Below are 18403 nucleotides of genomic sequence, written 5' to 3'. Positions count from 1 at the left end.
TGATTAACTGGTGAATTCTTTTCTGTAGCATGCCTCATTTATAATGTATTGCTGCCTCCACTATGGGGGGCAAAAGTTTTAGAGATCCTCACGAGGAGGTGAAAAGCATGAGTAGTTGTTCTCATTTGAATATGTTCAACTGTTTCAAAATGTGCCCCTTTTTGTGAGAATCCATGGGATAAACCCCTTTAGTTGCTAGTATGACTCGAACACCTCTCTTGAATAGTTGTATGTCTCCCTTCCAATTAGGAAGGCATCGCTAGCAGGTTCCAGGTCTCTCCAGGGAGCAGCAGAACTACCAGCACTATGCAGTCCATCATGGATTCAGATGTCTGGGTAGGGGTAGCTCCAGGGCAAAGACATCTGAATTCATGATGGACTGCGCAGTGGAAAGTGGAAACTGGGAAGCCTCAATTTAAAAGATTTCCAGCACTTGTATCATAGAAGGGATATATGCTAATTTGGAGAGCAAATAAAAATATTTCTGGAACAATTTTTACATACATTCTGTGTTGACGTTTTACTCCTCTTGGTTTTTATGATCTTGATAAATTGATGAATGATGGGGGAAAGGAAGAGTTAGCCTAATCTTTGTGTCATTATTTCTTCACAGCAGTAAAGAATGATACCGAAAGAAAATTTTGCTACCAACAGCTTCCAGTAACATTGAGACTAATATATACCATTTTTCAGGTATATTTTCAGATGTCTTTGAATACTTGGCTGGGTAGCATTACTGTTTTAGATAACTCAGTAACCGTGTGTTTCTTTGCATAGGAAATGGCTAAGTTTGAGGAGCCAGATATTCTTTTTAATATGCTCAATTGCCTGAAGATTCTCTGTCTGCATGGAGAGTGTTTATACATTGCCAGAAAAGATCACCCTCAATTTTTAGCCTACATTCAGGACCATATGTTGATTGCAAGGTACGTCTTCCTAATGGTTTATTTTGTTTGTTTATATATTAGGCTTTAGTTGTGAAAATTAAAGTTACATTAAGACTTAACTAGCTTGTTTGGGTTATTTTTCAAGCCAGGACAGCTTGATTGCCTATAGGAACTATATTTATTTTTCTTTTTTAGTCTAAGTCAAAAGTATATTAATACAAAGAATGATAATTTCCATTTGCTGGACACTGAATAAATAGAAAACTTAAAGTAAAAATTATTTTATGCTTTCCGCTTGTTAGATGGCTTAAGAATTTAGAAAATATAGAAAAATGTGGCCAGACGTGGTGGCTCACGCCTGTAGTCCCAGCACTTTGGGAGGCTGAGGTGGGTGGATCACCAGGTCAGGAGTTTGAGACCAGCCTGACCAACATGGTGAAACCCGTCTCTACTAATAGAAAAATTAGCAGGGCATGGTGGGGCACACCTGTAATCCCAGCTACTTAGGAGGCTGAGGTAGGAGAATTGCTTGAACCTGGAATGAGAGGTGGAGGTTGAAGTGAGCCAAGATGGTGACGCTGCACTCCAGCCTGGGTGACAGTGTGAGACTCCATCTCAAAAAAAAAAAAAAAAAAAAAAAAAAAAGAAAGAAAAATGTCCAAATATATGTTACTATTTACCTAGTATAATTAAGGACTTATCTACTTTGTTACTTAAAACAGTTTGAACTGCTAATAGATATCTAAATCTCTCCATATGCTATCTCATAAGTTATTTTGTAGAGACCGGTGAGACATTTTAAAAATTATATTAAAATGTTACCCTAGATTTACAGTGTTTTTTCCTTCTGTAAACCTTAAAATAACTCTTGCAATCTTTCTCAAAGTAAATCAGAAACATTCTTATTTTATAGGCATGAGAATGAGTTGGTAAAAAAGGAAAAGATTGGTTCAGGTTAACTTGATGACAAAACTACATTAAGGCTCTACCTTTCTTTACTCATTTTGTTTATTTATTATTCATTCAACAATATGAGAGCTTACTGTATACATTATTGTTCTAGGTACTTAGGGAATTTGCAATCTAGTTTGGAAAGGGGTGAATCCTCTATAGAGAAAAGGTGACCATGCAATTTAGTATTCAAATTTGTCTGCGTTTGAAAGTGAAGAGAGGTGGTCTTCATATAACCCCAAGAGGATGAGTATAAACTTGACAGTCATGGTTAAACTAAGATTAATGGTCACTCCATGTATATATAAGTCACTATCACTCCAAGGGAATGTGGTAAATGACTGCTTTATACAGCTCAGAGGTGGGAAAAAGCATTTCTGGATGAATGATGAATTATTAAAGACTCTGGAGGCAATACCACTTGAATGGGCATTGAGATAATGACAGAATTTTCACTGGTAGAGATTTGAGATGGGTGGGCCATGTTGTAAAGCATGGGAATGTCAAGAGCAAACAGATGGCAGAGTTGGATAGAAGAGACCAGAAATGAGCAGGGCATACTTGGGGGATACTAAAGCTTTGTTTTTGGTTTGTTTGTTTCTGCTGGATGGTGTGGATGTAAGGGAGTAATGGAAAATGAGGCTGGAGAAGTAGATTGGGACCCAAGTATGAAGGGCCTTGAAGATAGGGATTTTATTTAATGATGTTTGGAGATCCATGGCAGATCTCAAAATAGAGTCAGAGGTGTGCTTTAATAAAATGAGTATGGAGGAAAAAGAGATCTTTGGAAAGCACCCACATTTAAGAGAGTGCTAAGAGCACATTGCAAAGGCTTACTGAATATAAACACACAATGCACAACTTTCTCCTGAAAGGTTTGTTAGAAGAGGAAAGGAGGCCAGGTGCAGTGGCTCATGCCTATAATCCCAGCACTTTGAGAGGCCGAGGTGGGAGGATCACTGAACGTTGGGAGTTCGAGACCAGCTGATCAACATGGTGAAACCCTGTCTCTACTAAAAATACAAAATTAACCAGTCATGGTGGCATGTGCCTGCAGTCCCAGCTACTTGGGAGGCCAAGGCAGGAGAATCACTTGAACCTGGGAGGTGGAGGTTGTGGTGAGCCGAGATTGTGCCATTGCACTCCAACCTGGGCAACAAGAGCGAAACTCCGTCTCAATAATTAAAAAAAAAAAAAAAAAAAAAGAGAGAGAGAGAGAAAATGAAACATTAGATACTTAGAGAGAAAAGGGAGTAGATATTAAGGATTTTTAGGATAAAGAAAATCAGTACATATTTATGGTCAGTGGGAAAGGACCAGAGAAAGAAAACAGTGGGTCCAAGTTCTGGAAGGCAGGAGAGTGTGCGATCAGGAACAAAGGGTAGGGTGGAAAACAGGAAGAATACCCTTTCCTTTGAAAGAATATAAATTTTGAAGAAAAGAGAAAGTGTTAAGGGGAGTTTATAACAGGTGGCTTAAGCCTTAAGAGTATTAGGTGTTGATGTCTTCTCCTGAGAGGGGGATGATAGACATTGGGTTGGGAGCTTCAGGAACATGGAAAAGAATATCGCACAGCCCACATGAGGAAAGCAGCAAGAAGTTAACAAGAAATAACCAAAGAGTCACCAGCTTTAGGGTTCAACTGAGGTTAGCTAGCACCAGTTTGCAGTGGACCAAGATTGTAGGGGTTTGGATTTCTTTTCCTCTGGCGTTCAGGGGCCTGGGAGTGAATGAGAGCAAATGGGTAAAGGATTTATTCAGAACCGGGGACTGGTGATATGGTTATGATGGAAGCTCAGAGGGATGAGGATTCCGGAATGATGAAGCAGTTGTCTCTGGGATCTAGTCTACGATTGGAGGCAGATGAAGCCAGAAGAATTGATATTTGGGAGAAGAGTATGGAAAAGAGGGCAGAGGAGTCTCAGTCAGGATAGGCTGGGGGTTGGGGGGGAATTTGGGTATTCTCAGTCTTAGGGAGGGGAGGTCAGCATCTCATCCAGCAGAGTAAAGACAGAGGCCACTGGGGATGAGGAGATGTGAAGGCAATGAGACCAGGGCTTGATCCAGTGGTGGCATCCGCAGAGGCCTGTGTGAGGAGCAAGACTGAGCTAGGTGCCGAACTGACCAAAGGACTGGGAGAGGGCCTTGTGCATCAATGGCATGGGTTTCAAAAGAAAGCGGCTGCTAAGAGGAGAACTGGAGGAGGTCTTGAGAAGCGGGAGTCATTTGGGCCAGTGAAGACTGGCGTCCAGACTCATTAAGAGGATTAAGAGGAAATCTTAAGGCCAGGCACAGTGGCTCATCCCTTTAATTCCAGCATGTCGGAACGCAGAGGTGGGAGGATCACTTGAGGCCAGGAATTTTAGACCAGCCTGGGTAACATAGCAAGACTCCATTTCTACCCAAAAAAAAAAAAGCCAGGTATGGTGGGATAATTCTATAGTCCCAGCTACTCAGAGGCTGAGGTGGGAGGATTGTTTGAGTACGGGAGTTTGAGGCTACATGAACTATGGTGACGCCATTACATTCCAAAAAATAGTAAGAAATTGTGTTACCAGAAAAATGTGAGGTTTCAGCTACGTGAGGAAGGGAAAGCTGTGCCAGTTTCCAGGCCGCTGTAACAAATTGCTGTGAACTGAGTGACTGAGTAGCTTGAACTTCATGAAGTTTATTCTCAACCAATTCTGGGGGCCAGAAGTCTGAAGTCCAGGTGTCAGCAGAGCCGCGTGCCCTGTGACGACTCTAGGGGAGGAGCCTTCCTTGTCTGTCTCCTGGATTCTCATGGCTGCTGGCAATTGTTGGAATTTCTTGGCTGGTAGCTGTCTCACTCCAGTCTGTGCCACATGGTCTTCCCTCCTGTGTGTCCCTGAGTGTCCTCTCCTCTCCTTATTAGGGCATTAGTCACTCATTCATGTTTAGGACGCACCCTATCCATCAGGAACTCGTCTTTACTGATGACATCTAAATAAGGCCCCATCTTGAGGTTCTGAGTGGACATGAATTTTCGGGGAGCACCATGCAGCCCACTAGAGAAGCATACCATGAGAAAGGGGGAGGATCTACAGAAGTTTCTTCTGAATAAAACAGAGATTCTACAGCCACAGCGGGAGGAAGAAGCTGGGAAAGGGAAAGGGTAGACATGGCAGACCTGGAGTGGGGAAGAGTAGGAATGACCTGGAGGGAACAGTGTGAAGTTCGAGACCATCAGCAGATTTGGACGAAAGGAGTGAAGGAACAGGGTCGAGAGTTAGGCAGACGCTCCATGAACTCAACATGGGAACACTAAATGGGCATTTTTTTAAATTGTAAAAGCAACCCCCCAGAATGTACACATGCCAAATGGACTGTTAGTGCCATGGGACCACCCATTCAGCCTTTGGGGTCCATAGTCCAGACTTTCTCCTTAAAGAGTCAGGTTTTCGCCGGACGCGGTGGCTCAAGCCTGTAATCCCAGCACTTTGGGAGGCCGAGGCGGGTGGATCACGAGGTCAAGAGATCGAGACCATCCTGGTCAACAAGGTGAAACCCCGTCTCTACTAAAAATACAAAAAATTAGCTGAGCATGGTTGTGCGTGCCTGTAATCCCAGCTACTCAGGAGGCTGAGGCAGGAGAATTGCCTGAACTCAGGAGGCGGAGGTTGCGGTGAGCCGAGATCGCGCCATTGCACTCCAGCCTGGGTAACAAGAGCGAAACTCTGTCTCAAAAAAAAAAAAAAAAAAAAAAAAAGGAGTCAGGTTTTCTCCTCAAAGTGTCACCCTGACACAAAAACCATGACGGATAATGAAAGGACCTGTGGAAAAGATGCTCTGCTTCTTTCCAAACAAGCCTGCCTTGGAGAGCTGGGAAATAGGGGACTGGCCGAATCCCTGTTTGTTATGGAAATGGGTTTTTAGCAGGGCTGAATGGTTGGCCTTCTTCAGCTCAACTGGAAGTCCATGAAGGCAGAAATGATGTCTTCTTTTTCCTTTGCATTCTTCCTAGGGCCTATTGTTGTGCCCTGGAAACATCATCATCCTTGTCATCATGATGGTGACAGCAGCTTGAGGTTTCTGAATACCTACTATGTGCCACACTCTCTGCACATCTCGTTTAATACAGCCCACACTGGGAGGACACAAAGCTTTAGAGAATGTGCACATAGTTACATAGCTCATTATGGCAGCGTTGGGATGAGATCTCTATTTGTGTGACTTCCACTATTCAGATTAAGCATATGGTGTTCGAAAATCACTCCTGTTCATGCTGTAGCTCTGGTAGGTCTTCTGAAAAACAGCCAACTGGAGTGGCTTGTACCTCCATATGCTCTCTGTAAAATGGAGAGGGCATGTATCCCTCTTCCCTTCTCTTACCAGTGCAGCGTGAGCTTTTTAAAGACACAAATATAGGTGACCCTTGAATAACGGGAGGTGCAAATGCTGATGTCTGTGCAGTTAAAAATCCGTGTTAACTTTTCCCTTCCCAAAAACTTAACCTTTAATAGCTTACTGTTGACCAGAAGCCTTATGATGATAACACAAAGAGCTGATTAACACATATTGTGTTATGTTTTATGCATTACCTTTTATTTATTCTTACAATAAAGTCAGAGAAAAGAAAATGTTATTAAGAAAATAATAAGAAAAATGCATTAGTAATACCATACTGTATTTATCAATTCCATAAGTTTATGCCATCTGTTTACAAGATGAATTATCTGTTTGAAATGGTGAGCAGCTGCAGACCTCAAGTGATGGTACATATCAAGCAATTCAGCTTTTCCTAGTAATGTCATGACTTTTCTCTGCTTCCTGGGAACACTTCCAGCGTCACTACTGGCACTCCGTATGAACCCATGGTGCTATTCAAGGTTTACGGTATTGCACTAAACATGATGAAAAAGACACAAGAACTGTGAGGGATCACTTTTTACTGTGATTTGCAATTTAATGAAGAGAGGAACGGCTCACACAGAGACACAACACTTGAGCTCACCTGAATAGCAACAGGAGGTGCCTACAAAATTATTACCATAGTACAGGGTGTACCACAGTTGGTTTTATGCAGTCACGATTTAATACTGCATCTTTACATTTGCTTAGCATTTCTCTCCACTGTGAATGGTGCTATATATGGTCTGTATGTGTTTGTGTGTGTAAGGTAAATTTTAACTTTTTATAATAGATTCATGTATAATTTATGGTAGTAAATGTTAGACTAGTAACTACATATAATTTATATAACTTTCCTTAAATTTTTTCACTATTTTGAGGCTACATGGTACATCTGTGAAGTTTTTTTTAAAATTGTAGCAACTCTCCTAAAAAAATTCAATGTATTTATTGAAAAAAGTCCATGTATAAGTGGACCTGCACAGTTTAAACCTGTGTTGTTCAAGGGTCAACTGTAGTTTTGATTCTGATATTGACTCTGGAGTCAAATGGAAAACAAAATAAAATGGCAACATAAACAACCAAAAGGCATACTTTAAACAATTGGAAAAAAAGTAAACAATAATGTATTGTTATGAAAATAGATTAAATTCAGAGTTATTCTGGTAGATCTTGATAGGAACTTAGCTGAAGCTTGCTGAGGTGCGAGATGTTATCAGAGATCTCCTTCTCTGTCTTTTCCTCCTCCCCTTTTTCTTTCCCTCCCTGTCTCTTAGCCCTGTTCTGGCTTGGCTTTTTTTTTTTTTTTTTTTTTTTTTTTTGAGATGGAGTTTCCCTCTTGTTGCCCAGGCTGGAGTGCAATGGTACGATCTCAGCTTACCGCAACCTCTGCCTCCCAGGTTTGAGTGATTCTCCTGCCTCTGCCTCCTGAGTATCTGGGATTACAGGCATGTGCCATCACACCTGGCTAATTTTTTGTATTTTTATTAGAGATGGGGTTTCTCCAATTGGTCAGACTGGTCCTGAACTCCCAACCTCAAGTGATCCACCCACCTCAGCCTCCCAAAGTGCTGGGATTATGGGCGTGAGCTATGCCCAGCCTTGCTTCTGAAACGGAACTAAGTGTTGGCTTCTCTGTTAAATGTAGGCTGCCCCTGTGAGATGGGAAGGAGGGTCATTGGAAGCCGCAGGCTGACATTGCCCTTTGTTCCTGATTTCGGGAGAGAGAGCTTCTGTCTGCCAGGGTGCATATCAGTCCCTGAAATAAGAGTTCTGTAATTCCCATGCTTGGGTCATACGCCTACTCCTAGCTAATTATTTTATTCAGGTTGTTGAAGTTCTTTGGTCAGCCTTTGTTTGTGTTCCCCGTTATGAAAGAGAAGGTTGGGGAGCTTGACTGATGACCGGTATGTTCTTGGAGAGCCTGTTATTAAGAGTAAAAGAGTTGTTCTTTGACATCATAAGAGGCTGGGCAGGCCAAACCAACCAAACTTCCCAGGTGTTCACTGTAAGAACATTTTAAAAAATCACATATTTCTCCATCATCCTAACATAACTAATTTTGACTTTGTATATCACTGAAGCCATTGTTCATTTATATTGCTGAATTTACATTATGCAGATTTTTGAGTTATAAAATGTAATGTTAAGTGAAAGTGTTTTTCTCTAGTGTCACACTAAGAGGACAGAGCATAGGAGATGTTTATCAGAGGATTATCGTCTCGTGGATGAGTGTCATTTCACCAAAAGGACCCCTACCCCTGCCTAGTAACTACACTTGCCGTAAATTAAGAGGACAGGGTCTCTTTCTGGAAAGATTGTGATGACTGTCACCACTTCACTTCTTGATTCCCTAGCCTGTGGAGGGTCGTCAAATCGGAGTTCTCTCAGCTGTCTTCACTGGCAGTCCCTCTTCTCCTCCATGCCTTGTCACTTCCTCATGGTGCTGACATCTTCTGGACAATCATAAACGGCAATTTCAACAGCAAAGACTGGAAGATGAGGTTTGAAGCAGGTACCTCTGTGTTAGCTTAAAATTCATTCTGGGTCACACAGTACACACGTGTCTAGTCACGGGATCTATTTTGGCACCTCCTTTCTCATCTCTTCTTTTTAAAAGACATTCTCCTGCTTATTGGTGTCCATTGGGGGTTCTGTTTTGGGCTTCCTCTCTAAAATAACAGCATTTTGCAGAGTGGTCCCTGGGGGAGGGAACTCCTGTCCAGTTTTGCATAGGACAGACCCAGCTTATGCCTGTTACTCAAGTGTAACAATTAACTCCATCTATGTTTACTCCTAAACAGGTACTGGCTTGGATGCAGTCAACCTGTTAGTTTACTTGCATCAGAGTTATGGGGAATGTTTGTTAAAATGCACATCATTAGACTACATCCTAGACCTACTGAATGAAAATCTCAGTGGGAGGTGGGGGTGATGCCAGAAACTGAGATTTTTTTTTTTTTTTTTTTTTTGACAAAGAGTCTTGCTTTGTTGCCCAGGCTGGAGTGTAGTTGCACAGTCTCAGCTCACTGCAACCTCAGCCTCCTGAGTTGAAGTGATTCTCATGCCTCAGCCTCCCGAGTAGCTGGGACTACAGGTGCATGCTACTATGGCAGGCTAATTTTTGTATTTTTTTTGTAGAGACAAGGTTTCACCATGTTGGCCAGGCCAACTCCTGACCTCTGATGATTTACTCATCTTGGCCTCCCAAAATGTTGGGATTATGGGCATGAGCCACTGTGCTGGGCCAAAAATAGAGATTTTTAACAAGAGGTTTGAGAATCTCTGCTGATACCCTTGCCACTGAAGGATCAGGGACCAAATCTGGTGCAGCTTGAGTGTAATTTCCTAGTAAATAGAACAGCAAATGCTCAGAGTAATGTGGTAAGGAAGGAACCTAGAAGGGTCCTGTTAGCCTCATGTCTGCTGACCCACTGTCACTCCAATCTGCTAGTACTTCCATTCTTGGGGTGGCAGGCAGGGTCAGCATGCCATAGTGTGGCTTCTCAGAACAGTTATGTATGTTGGTGTCTCAAAAGTTTGGCACAGAAATGGAATTTCCATCAGTGAGGTAACTATTATACCTTTAGTTCAGTTCCTTAATATGTGGCCACTTCAAAATGTTCTTGTTTTTTTAATGCCCAGAGGAGTCTCAGGGGTTAGATTATTTATATGATAGCACATCATGTTGTGGGGGTTAGGATTAACCTTCTGAATCATGGCTCTGATTATGTTACTTTTCTTTCTTGTTTAGTTTATTTATTTATTTATTTTTTGAGTTGAAGTCTCGCTCGGCTGCCCAGGCTGGAATGCAGTGGCTCAATCTCAGCTCACTGCAACCTCTGCCTTCCAGGTTCAAGCGATTCTCTTGTCTCAGCCTCCAGAGCAGCTGGGACTACAGGCACACACCACCACACCTGGCTAATTGTTGTATTTTTAGTAGAGATGGGGTTTCGTCACGTTGGCCAGGCTGGTCTTGAACTCCTGACCTCAGATGATCCGCCTGCCTCAACCTCCTAAAGTGCTGAGATTACAGACATGAGCCACCGCACCTGGCCAAGGTCATGTTACTTTTCTACTCAAGAAATTTTAATGGGTTTTTCTCAATGCCTAGAGAATAAAGTTCAGACTCCTTAAACTGCCATTCGAATAGTCTGACTGCAAGTGCAGACAGCCTCATTTCCTACTCTCCTTTCTACACACACTGTGGCTGTGTTCTCACTGCTTCCTGCCTCCCCTTATCCATGCGGGGGCCATTCTGGGCTCTCCACTTTCATCCTCTTTCCTTTAGGGCCCTACACATATACCACCTCCACTTGATCTACCTTCAGATGCCACCGTTGAGGTTCACCTGCTAGGTCCCTGCTGTGGAGAGCGGTTTCTGTATCCCCTGATCTCCCATAGCATTTTATTTATATCACACTAGAGGCATTTCAAGCCTTTTAAAAGTTACATTTCAGTTATAGTTGTACATGTCATCTATTTTAGTCAATTTAACTTTGAAGTCAGGAGTTATGAATGATTCATCTTTCCAATTCTATCTCCTCCCAAGTGCCTAAGATAGTTTCTTAGTGGTATACTTATGTGTGTGTGCTTAATATATATATTTAAAAATAAGCGAATAAGTGAATTTATTGAATAAATTAGATATATGCTAGGTACTATGGGAACAATAGAAAGAAGTACAAGAGCAGAGTGCTCTCGTCAGGAGGCTTCCAGTTTAATTGATGAGACCAAACATAAGCATGTAAGAGGTTGACCAATTATAAAAGGCATAAATATAATCAAAACCACAAAAGAAAATCTTTCATATAATGAGCACATATTGTGTTCTGAGCACACAAATGGTATATGTAAATTAATGATATGCAAATGAGCAGTATTTTTACAGGAGTTCATGGGATGGAAAGGTCACTCTAAGAGATCAGAGAAGACTTTACAAAATGGAATTTCAGCAAGATTGTCTAAGGATGGTAGAATGTCACTAGGAAGAATATCGTAGGCCAGATGCCGTGGCTCATGCCTTTAATACCAGCACTTTGGGACGCCAAGGTGGGCAGATCACTTGAGGTCAGGAGTTGAGACCAGCCTGGCCAACATGGTGAAACACTGTCTCTACTAAAAATACTAAAGGTAGCTGGGCACGGTGACGCCTGTCTGTAGTCCCAGCTACTTGGAAGGCTGAGGCATGAGAATTGCTTGAACCCAGGAGGTGGAGGTTGCAGTGAGCTGAAATCATCCCACTGCACTTCAGCCTGGGCAACAGAGTGAGACTCTGTCTCAGAAAAACAAAACAAAACCAACAAAAGAATATTCTAGGCTGCTGGAACAGCTTAAGCAAAATATTGAAATGTCTTAATTGGCACTGCACTATATTGCTTTACTAGTATTGTAGCTTTTTTGGTTGTTTTTTTGAGATGAGTCTTGCTCTGTGCCCAGGCTGGAGTGCAGTGGCATGATCTCGGCTCACTGCAACCTCTGCCTCCCAGGTTCAAGTGATTTTCCTGCCTCACCCTCCCAAGTAGCTGGGATTACAGGTGCATGCCACCACACAGTGCTAATTTTTGTATTTTTAGTAGAGATGGGGTTTCCCCATGTTGGCCAGGCTGGTCTCGATCTCGACCTCGTGATCTGCTTGCCTTGGCCTCCCAAAATGCTGGAATTACACGTGTGAGCCACCACGCCTGGCCACTATTGTAATTTTTTTTTTATAAAGCCATGCTTTAAGAGTGGCTGGAATTGTTCAACATTCATTTGCAGAATAATTAGAAATCTATCAAGTAAGGGTATATTTACAGCGTGGAAGAAACACCTGGCTTCTATAGCCCCAGGAAATGTCGATTTGGTCTGCCATTTCACATCATGACTTACTAAGAGTAGAGTAGGGGACCAGAACCCAGAGCTAGGAATGGTGGGCACCATTGACAGAGAGATGACTCTCTCTGTCATCTGAAGAGCTTCTGTGGAATGGCCACAGTTAGGAACATAGAGGCGTTTGGAATAGTTTGAAATATAGCTGAAAGATAAATAAATATGAAAAAAATATAAAAGACAACCCAGAATTAGATCAAGTCTGCATGGGAAAAAAAAGTTCTGCACTGAGTAGAAACAGTGCTGCACAGATGAAATGTAACACTAGAGATGGTGGCATTAGACTCGCCTGTTGGGATTTAAAATAAACCATATGGAAGACCCAGAGTTAACTTTTTCTCTGTGAGTTCAGTTCTCAGACTGGCTAAATAAATATGTGTGCGTGTACGTGTATGTGTGTGTATTTATATATTTTGCCTTCTCTTTTACATTGCAGTGGAAAAAGTGGCCGTAATTTGTAGATTTCTGGATATTCACTCGGTGACCAAAAACCACTTGCTGAAGTACTCCCTGGCACATGCCTTCTGCTGCTTCCTGACAGCGGTGGAGGATGTCAACCCCGCAGTGGCTACCAGAGCTGGTCTCCTGCTTGACACCATAAAGAGGCCAGCATTGCAGGTGACATGTGATGTGTGTTATCTGCTCTGAAGGTGATCTGTGTCAGCACTACTAAATCATTGCATTGTCACACATCTTTGTTTGACCTGCTATAACGAAATACTGTAAACTGGGTAGTTTATAAACTATAGAAATTTATTTTGCAGGTTGTCTGATGAGGGTCTGCTATCTAGTTCATAGATGGGGCCTTTGCTGTGTCTAGGGCCTCTTTCATAAGGGCACTAGTCCCATTCATTAGGGCCCTGCCCACATGGCCTAATCATTTCTCAAAGCCCCACCTCCTAATACTGTCATATTGGTGATTTAGTTTCAAAATAGGAATTTGGAGGTGAGGGTCTTGCACACATTTTCAGACCATAGCATCACATATAATATTGATGATGATGATGATGATGGAGATCTTTTCACTGGAAGATATATACCAGAACCACATCTTGCTAAAAGACCCCTTGTTGTTATTTGTTAATACCATTTTTTTTTAAAGAGAAAGTCTTACTCTGTTGCCCAGGCTGATCGTAACTCCCTGCAGCCTGAAACTCTTGGGCTGCAGTGATCCTTCTTCCTCAGCCTCCTGACTAGCTAGGGCTACAGGTATGCATTACCATACCCACCTAATTTTTAACTTGTTTTTTTTGTAAAGACAGGGTCTTGCTATGTTACTCAGGCTGGTCTTGAACTCCTGGCCTCAAGCAATCCTCCCACTTAGGTGTCCTAGAATGCTGGGATTATAGGCATTAGCTATAGTGCCTGGTCCATTTGTTGATACTTTATTTTCAGTCTTTGTTTATACGCTGATATAACTTTGGACAGATGTAATTATTGCATAACTTTGTGTGTGTGTGTGTGTGTGTGTGTGTGTGCGCACATGCGTGCACACGCGCATGTGGGGGTAGGTGTGTGTGGCAAATTTTAAAAGTAGGTTGGTTTATCTTATACCACTTAGCTAGCTCCTGGGCTAGAGGGCCCTGTTGTTAGAGGCTAGATGCTAAGAGAAATCAGATAAATTATAGTTTTTTTGTATAGTTTTGTTTTGAGGTGGAGCCTCAGTCTCTCTCCTAGGCTGGAGTGCAGTGGTGCAATTTCAGCTCACTGCAACCTCCACCTCCCAGGTTAAAGTGATTCTCGTGCCTTAGCCTCTTGAATAGCTGAGACTACAGGCTTACACCACCATGCCTGCCTAATTTTTGTGTTTTTAGTAGAGATGGGGTTTTGCTGGGTTTTGCTATGTTGGCCATGCTGGTCTCGAACTCTTGGCCTCAAATAATTCGCTTGCTTCGGCCACCCAAAGTGCTGGGATTACAGGCCTGAGCCACTGCACCTGATCTGACTTATGGTTTTAATTAAAGTAAAACATAAAGAAGATAAATATGCTATCAAAACAAAACATCACAAAATAAAGCCAAAGAGACAAGAAATATGAGACCTGGAGAGAGTTGTATATTTATTTTGTTCAGAACCTTTATTTTTTAGCAGAGACACCAAGTCTCAGAGAGATAATGTGACTTATCAAAGGACACAAAGTGATTTAGCGACAAAATTAAGACTCGAAACTCCAAAGTTCTGATCTACTGTTTCTCCATGTTGCACCTGATTTATTATTTTGTGGTTATTATTAAACTAACAATAGAAAGAGCTAATATTCCTCAGATAGCTACCATGTTTCCAGGGCAGGTGTGTTGAAAGTGTGCTGTTATGCATTATCTCATTTAATCCTCGCAGTAACCTTTTGCGGGTTCTCTTTTTACAGGTAGAGATGCTGAGGGTTAGAAAGGTTAAGACACCTTTTCAGAGTCACATAGCTAGTAAGCAGCAGAGAAAATTCAGGAGTGATTCATAATAAGTCCACATTCTTAATTCTGTGTGTGTGTGTGTGTGTGTGTGTGTGTGTGTGTGTGTGTGTGTATACACTGTCTCTGATCCAGTGTAAGCCTCTTCCTGCATTTTAAGCCCAAGAAGCAAGGGCAAGCTTGCACGAACTGAAAGATTGAAGGATTATGCTGCCTGTGGCATATTCTTTTGTGTGTGTGTGTGTAAAATCTCCAGTTGTCTTCTGAATAATTATTCTCTGTTGATCTTACCAAGTACTTCTATGTCCTACCCCTTGCCTAGGGCCTGGAACATAGGAGGCGCTCATTAGATGACAGCTGAAATAATGAATGGGATGGTTGGATGGACTGCAATTTTTAAGTCAGATTCAGTTAAAAAGAGGGGGAATGGTAAACTCAGACACTAGAGGAACAGGCTCTCAATCCATTCCATCTTTGATTAACATTCGATGTTCCACTTATATTCCAAGAAAACCAGGTGACTTTGCTTTTTTCAAATCATGAAATTTTGGATTGAAAGCAGATTTATAGACCATTTTTTTGTATATTCTAAAATGTAGCTTTGAAAGTATGCTCCTCTGAATGAAAACTGCAGACCTTAAAACCAGATGTGGCCAGGCATGGTGGCTCACGCCTGTAATCCCAGCACTTTGGGAAGCTGAGGCAGGCGGATCATGAGGTCAGGAGATCAAGATGATCTGGCTAACACGGTGAAACTCTGTCTCTACTAAAAATGCAAAAAATTAGCCAAGCGTGGTTGCACACACCTGTAGTCCCAGCTACTTGGGAGGCTGAGGCAGGAGAATCACTTGGACCCAGGAGGCAGACTTTACAGTGAGCTGAGATCGTGCCACTGCACTCCAGCCTGGGTGACAGAGCAAGACTTCATCTCAGCCCCCTCCCCCGCAAAACAAAACAACAACAACAAAAAAACCAGATGCATTTGACTTGAGGGTATTTGGATTTAGTGGTTATTATTCAATGCATTAGAAAATAAATAGCATTCGTTTAGTTCAGATTTCTGATTCCAAATTCAAGAGATATTCCACAGTGAAGAGAAATTTCTCTTCTACATTGCTTTCTTTCTTTCTTTCTTTCTCTCTCTCTCTCTCTCTTCTCTCTCTCTCTCTTTCTTTCTTTCTCTCTTTCTTTCAAGATGGAGTCTTGCTCTGTAGCCCAGGCTGGAGTGCAGTGGCATGATCTTGGCTCACTGCAACCTCCACCTCCCACGTCCTGGTTCAAGCAGTTCTCCTACCTCAGCCTCCCAAGTAGCTGGGATTACAGTCATGAGCCACCATGCCCAGCTAATTTTTGTATTTTTTAGTAGAGACAAGGTTTCACCATGTTGGCTAATCTGGTCTTGAACTCCTAACCTTGTGATCCACCCACCTCGGCCTCCCAAAGTGCTGGGATTACAGGCATGAGCAACTGTGCCCAACCCCCTCTTCTACATTTTTCTTTACTATCAAAACTTTCAATCAAAAAAGATTCCAGTGGGATCACTCTATGTTGTAAGTTTGAATTGAGTAGGCTGCCTTGTTTCATTGACTTTACTTAGTATATTGGCTTTAAAGTAACTTAGATGTTTATATCTGACTTTTTCTTTTATCTCCTTTTCCCCAGGGTCTGTGTCTTTGTCTTGACTTCCAGTTTGATACTGTGGTTAAAGACAGACCCACAATTCTGAGCAAGCTTTTACTCTTGCATTTTCTCAAGCAGGATATTCCTGCTTTGAGTTGGGAGTTCTTTGTCAATAGATTTGAGACGCTTTCTTTGGAAGCCCAGCTACATTTGGATTGTAACAAGGAATTTCCTTTTCCTACAAGTAAGTAAAATGAAAACTGTCACACTTTCCATTGTGCTTGCTTAGACAAAGAGAAGGTATTGGCATGCTATTTAATTCCTCTGCAGAGGATGCCTTGACCTCATGCACTCAATTCATTAAATGCTTATTGAATAGCTACTGTAGTAACCTGTAGATTTAAGTATATCTTGCCATTCCAAAATCAAAATTCTCATTTCCTTGACCTATGATAAATATATGATTCTGTGTTCCCTAAACATGATTCAATCATTATGTTTATAACGTTTGTGAGGAATTTTGGGAAGCATATTTGCACCTTGCAAACTCACTCTTGCTGCTTTCTAAATTTCAATAGTTTTTGGAACATAGGTGGCTTTTGGTTACATGGGTAAGTTCTTTACTGGTAATTTCTGAGATTTTGGTGCACCCATCACCTGAGCATTGTACATTGTACCCAATGTGTAGTCTTTTATCCCTCACCCTCCTCCCACCCTTCCCTGCCAAATCCCCAAATTCCATTCTGTCATTTTTATGCCTTTGCATCCTCATAGCTTAGCTCCCACTTATAAGTGAGAACATATATGATGCTTGGTTTTCCATATCTGCATTATTTCACTTAGAATAATAGTCTCCAACTCCATCCAGATTGCTGTGAATGCCATTATTTCATTCTTTTAAATGTCCAAGTAGTATTCCACGGTGTGTGTATATATATACATTTTCTTTATCCACTTGTTGGTTAATGGGCATTTAGGGTGGTTCCATATGTTTTGCAACTGTGAATTGTGCTGCTATAAACATGCCTGTGCAAGTGTCTTTTTCCTGTAATGACTTCATTGCCTCTGGGTATCTACCCAGTAATGGGATTGCTGGATCAAATGGTAGATCTACTTTCAGTTCTTTTTTTTTTTTTTGAGACGGAGTTTCGCTCTTGTTACCCAGGCTGGAGTGCAATGGCGCGATCTCGGCTCACTGCAACCTCCGCTTCCTGGGTTCAGGCAATTCTCCTGCCTCAGCCTCCCGAGTAGCTGGGATTACAGGCACGTGCCACCATGCCCAGCTAATTGTTTGTATTTTTAGTAGAGACGGGGTTTCACCATGTTGACCAGGATGGTCTCGATCTCTCGACCTCGTGATCCACCCGCCTTGGCCTCCCAAAGTGCTGGGATTACAGGCTTGAGCCATCGCGCCCGGCCTACTTTCAGTTCTTTAAGGAATCTCCATACCGTTTTCCATAGTGATTGTACCAATTTACATTCCTACCAACAGTGTAAAAGTGTTTCCTTTTTAACCACTATCTCCGCCAACATCTATTATTTTTAGATTTTTAAATTATAGCCATTCTTGCAGGAGTAAGGTGGTATCTCACTGTGATTTTAATTTGCATTTCCCTGATCATTAGTGATGTTGAGCATTTTTTCGTATGTTTGTTGGCCATTTGTATATCTTCTTTTGAGAATTGTCTATTCATGTCCTTTGCCTACTTTTTGATGGGATTATTTATTTTTTTCCTTGCTGATTTGAGTTCCTTATAGATTCTGGATATTAGTCCTTTGTCAGATGCATAGTTTGCAAATATTTTTCCCCATTCAGTGGGTTGTCTGTTTATTCTGTGGATTATTTCTTTTGCTGTGCAGAAGCTTTTCAGTTTGATTAGGTCCTATCTGTTTATTTTTGTTTTTTTGTTGCATTTGCTTTTGTGTTCTTGGTCATGAACTCTTTGCCTAAGCCAATATCTACAAGAGTTTTTCCAATGTTGTCTTGTAGAATTTTTATGCTTTCAGATCTCAGATTTAAGTCTTTGATCCATCTTGAGTTGATTTTTGTGTAAGGTGAGAGATGAATATTCAGTTTGATTCTTCTAGATGTGGCTTGCCAATTATCCCAGCATCATTTGTTGAATAGGATGTCCTTTTCCTATTTTACGTTTTTATTTGCTTTGTTGAAGATCAGTTGTTTGATATTTGGCTTTGTTTCTGAGTTCTCTATTCTGTTCCATTGGTCTACAAGCCTATTTTAATACCACTACCATGCTGTTTTGGTAACTATAGCCTTGTAGTATAGTTTGAACTCCAGTA

At 41.7% G+C, this 18403-nt stretch overlaps 1 protein-coding gene across 16 annotated transcripts in view; it reads left to right on the top strand.

The window, feature by feature from the left end:
- Positions 1–18403, top strand: part of UNC79 (unc-79 homolog, NALCN channel complex subunit) — a 261471-nt gene that overhangs the window by 146718 nt on the left and 96350 nt on the right. For 15 of the 16 annotated variants that reach the window (XM_074393444.1, XM_074393429.1, XM_074393440.1 and 12 more), the window contains 5 exons: positions 614–693; positions 778–926; positions 8564–8721; positions 12514–12695; positions 16145–16346. In XM_074393444.1, the coding sequence (XP_074249545.1) occupies positions 614–693; positions 778–926; positions 8564–8721; positions 12514–12695; positions 16145–16346 (771 nt within the window). The remainder of the gene's footprint in view (positions 1–613; positions 694–777; positions 927–8563; positions 8722–12513; positions 12696–16144; positions 16347–18403) is intronic. The other variant, XM_074393431.1, reaches the window with a different exon arrangement.

The sequence above is a fragment of the Saimiri boliviensis genome, chromosome 2 (genome assembly GCF_048565385.1).
Source record: "Saimiri boliviensis isolate mSaiBol1 chromosome 2, mSaiBol1.pri, whole genome shotgun sequence".
Taxonomy (NCBI): Eukaryota; Metazoa; Chordata; class Mammalia; order Primates; family Cebidae; genus Saimiri; species Saimiri boliviensis.
Note: the sequence above shows the minus strand (reverse complement) of the source record. Positions and strands in the feature narration are given on the sequence as shown.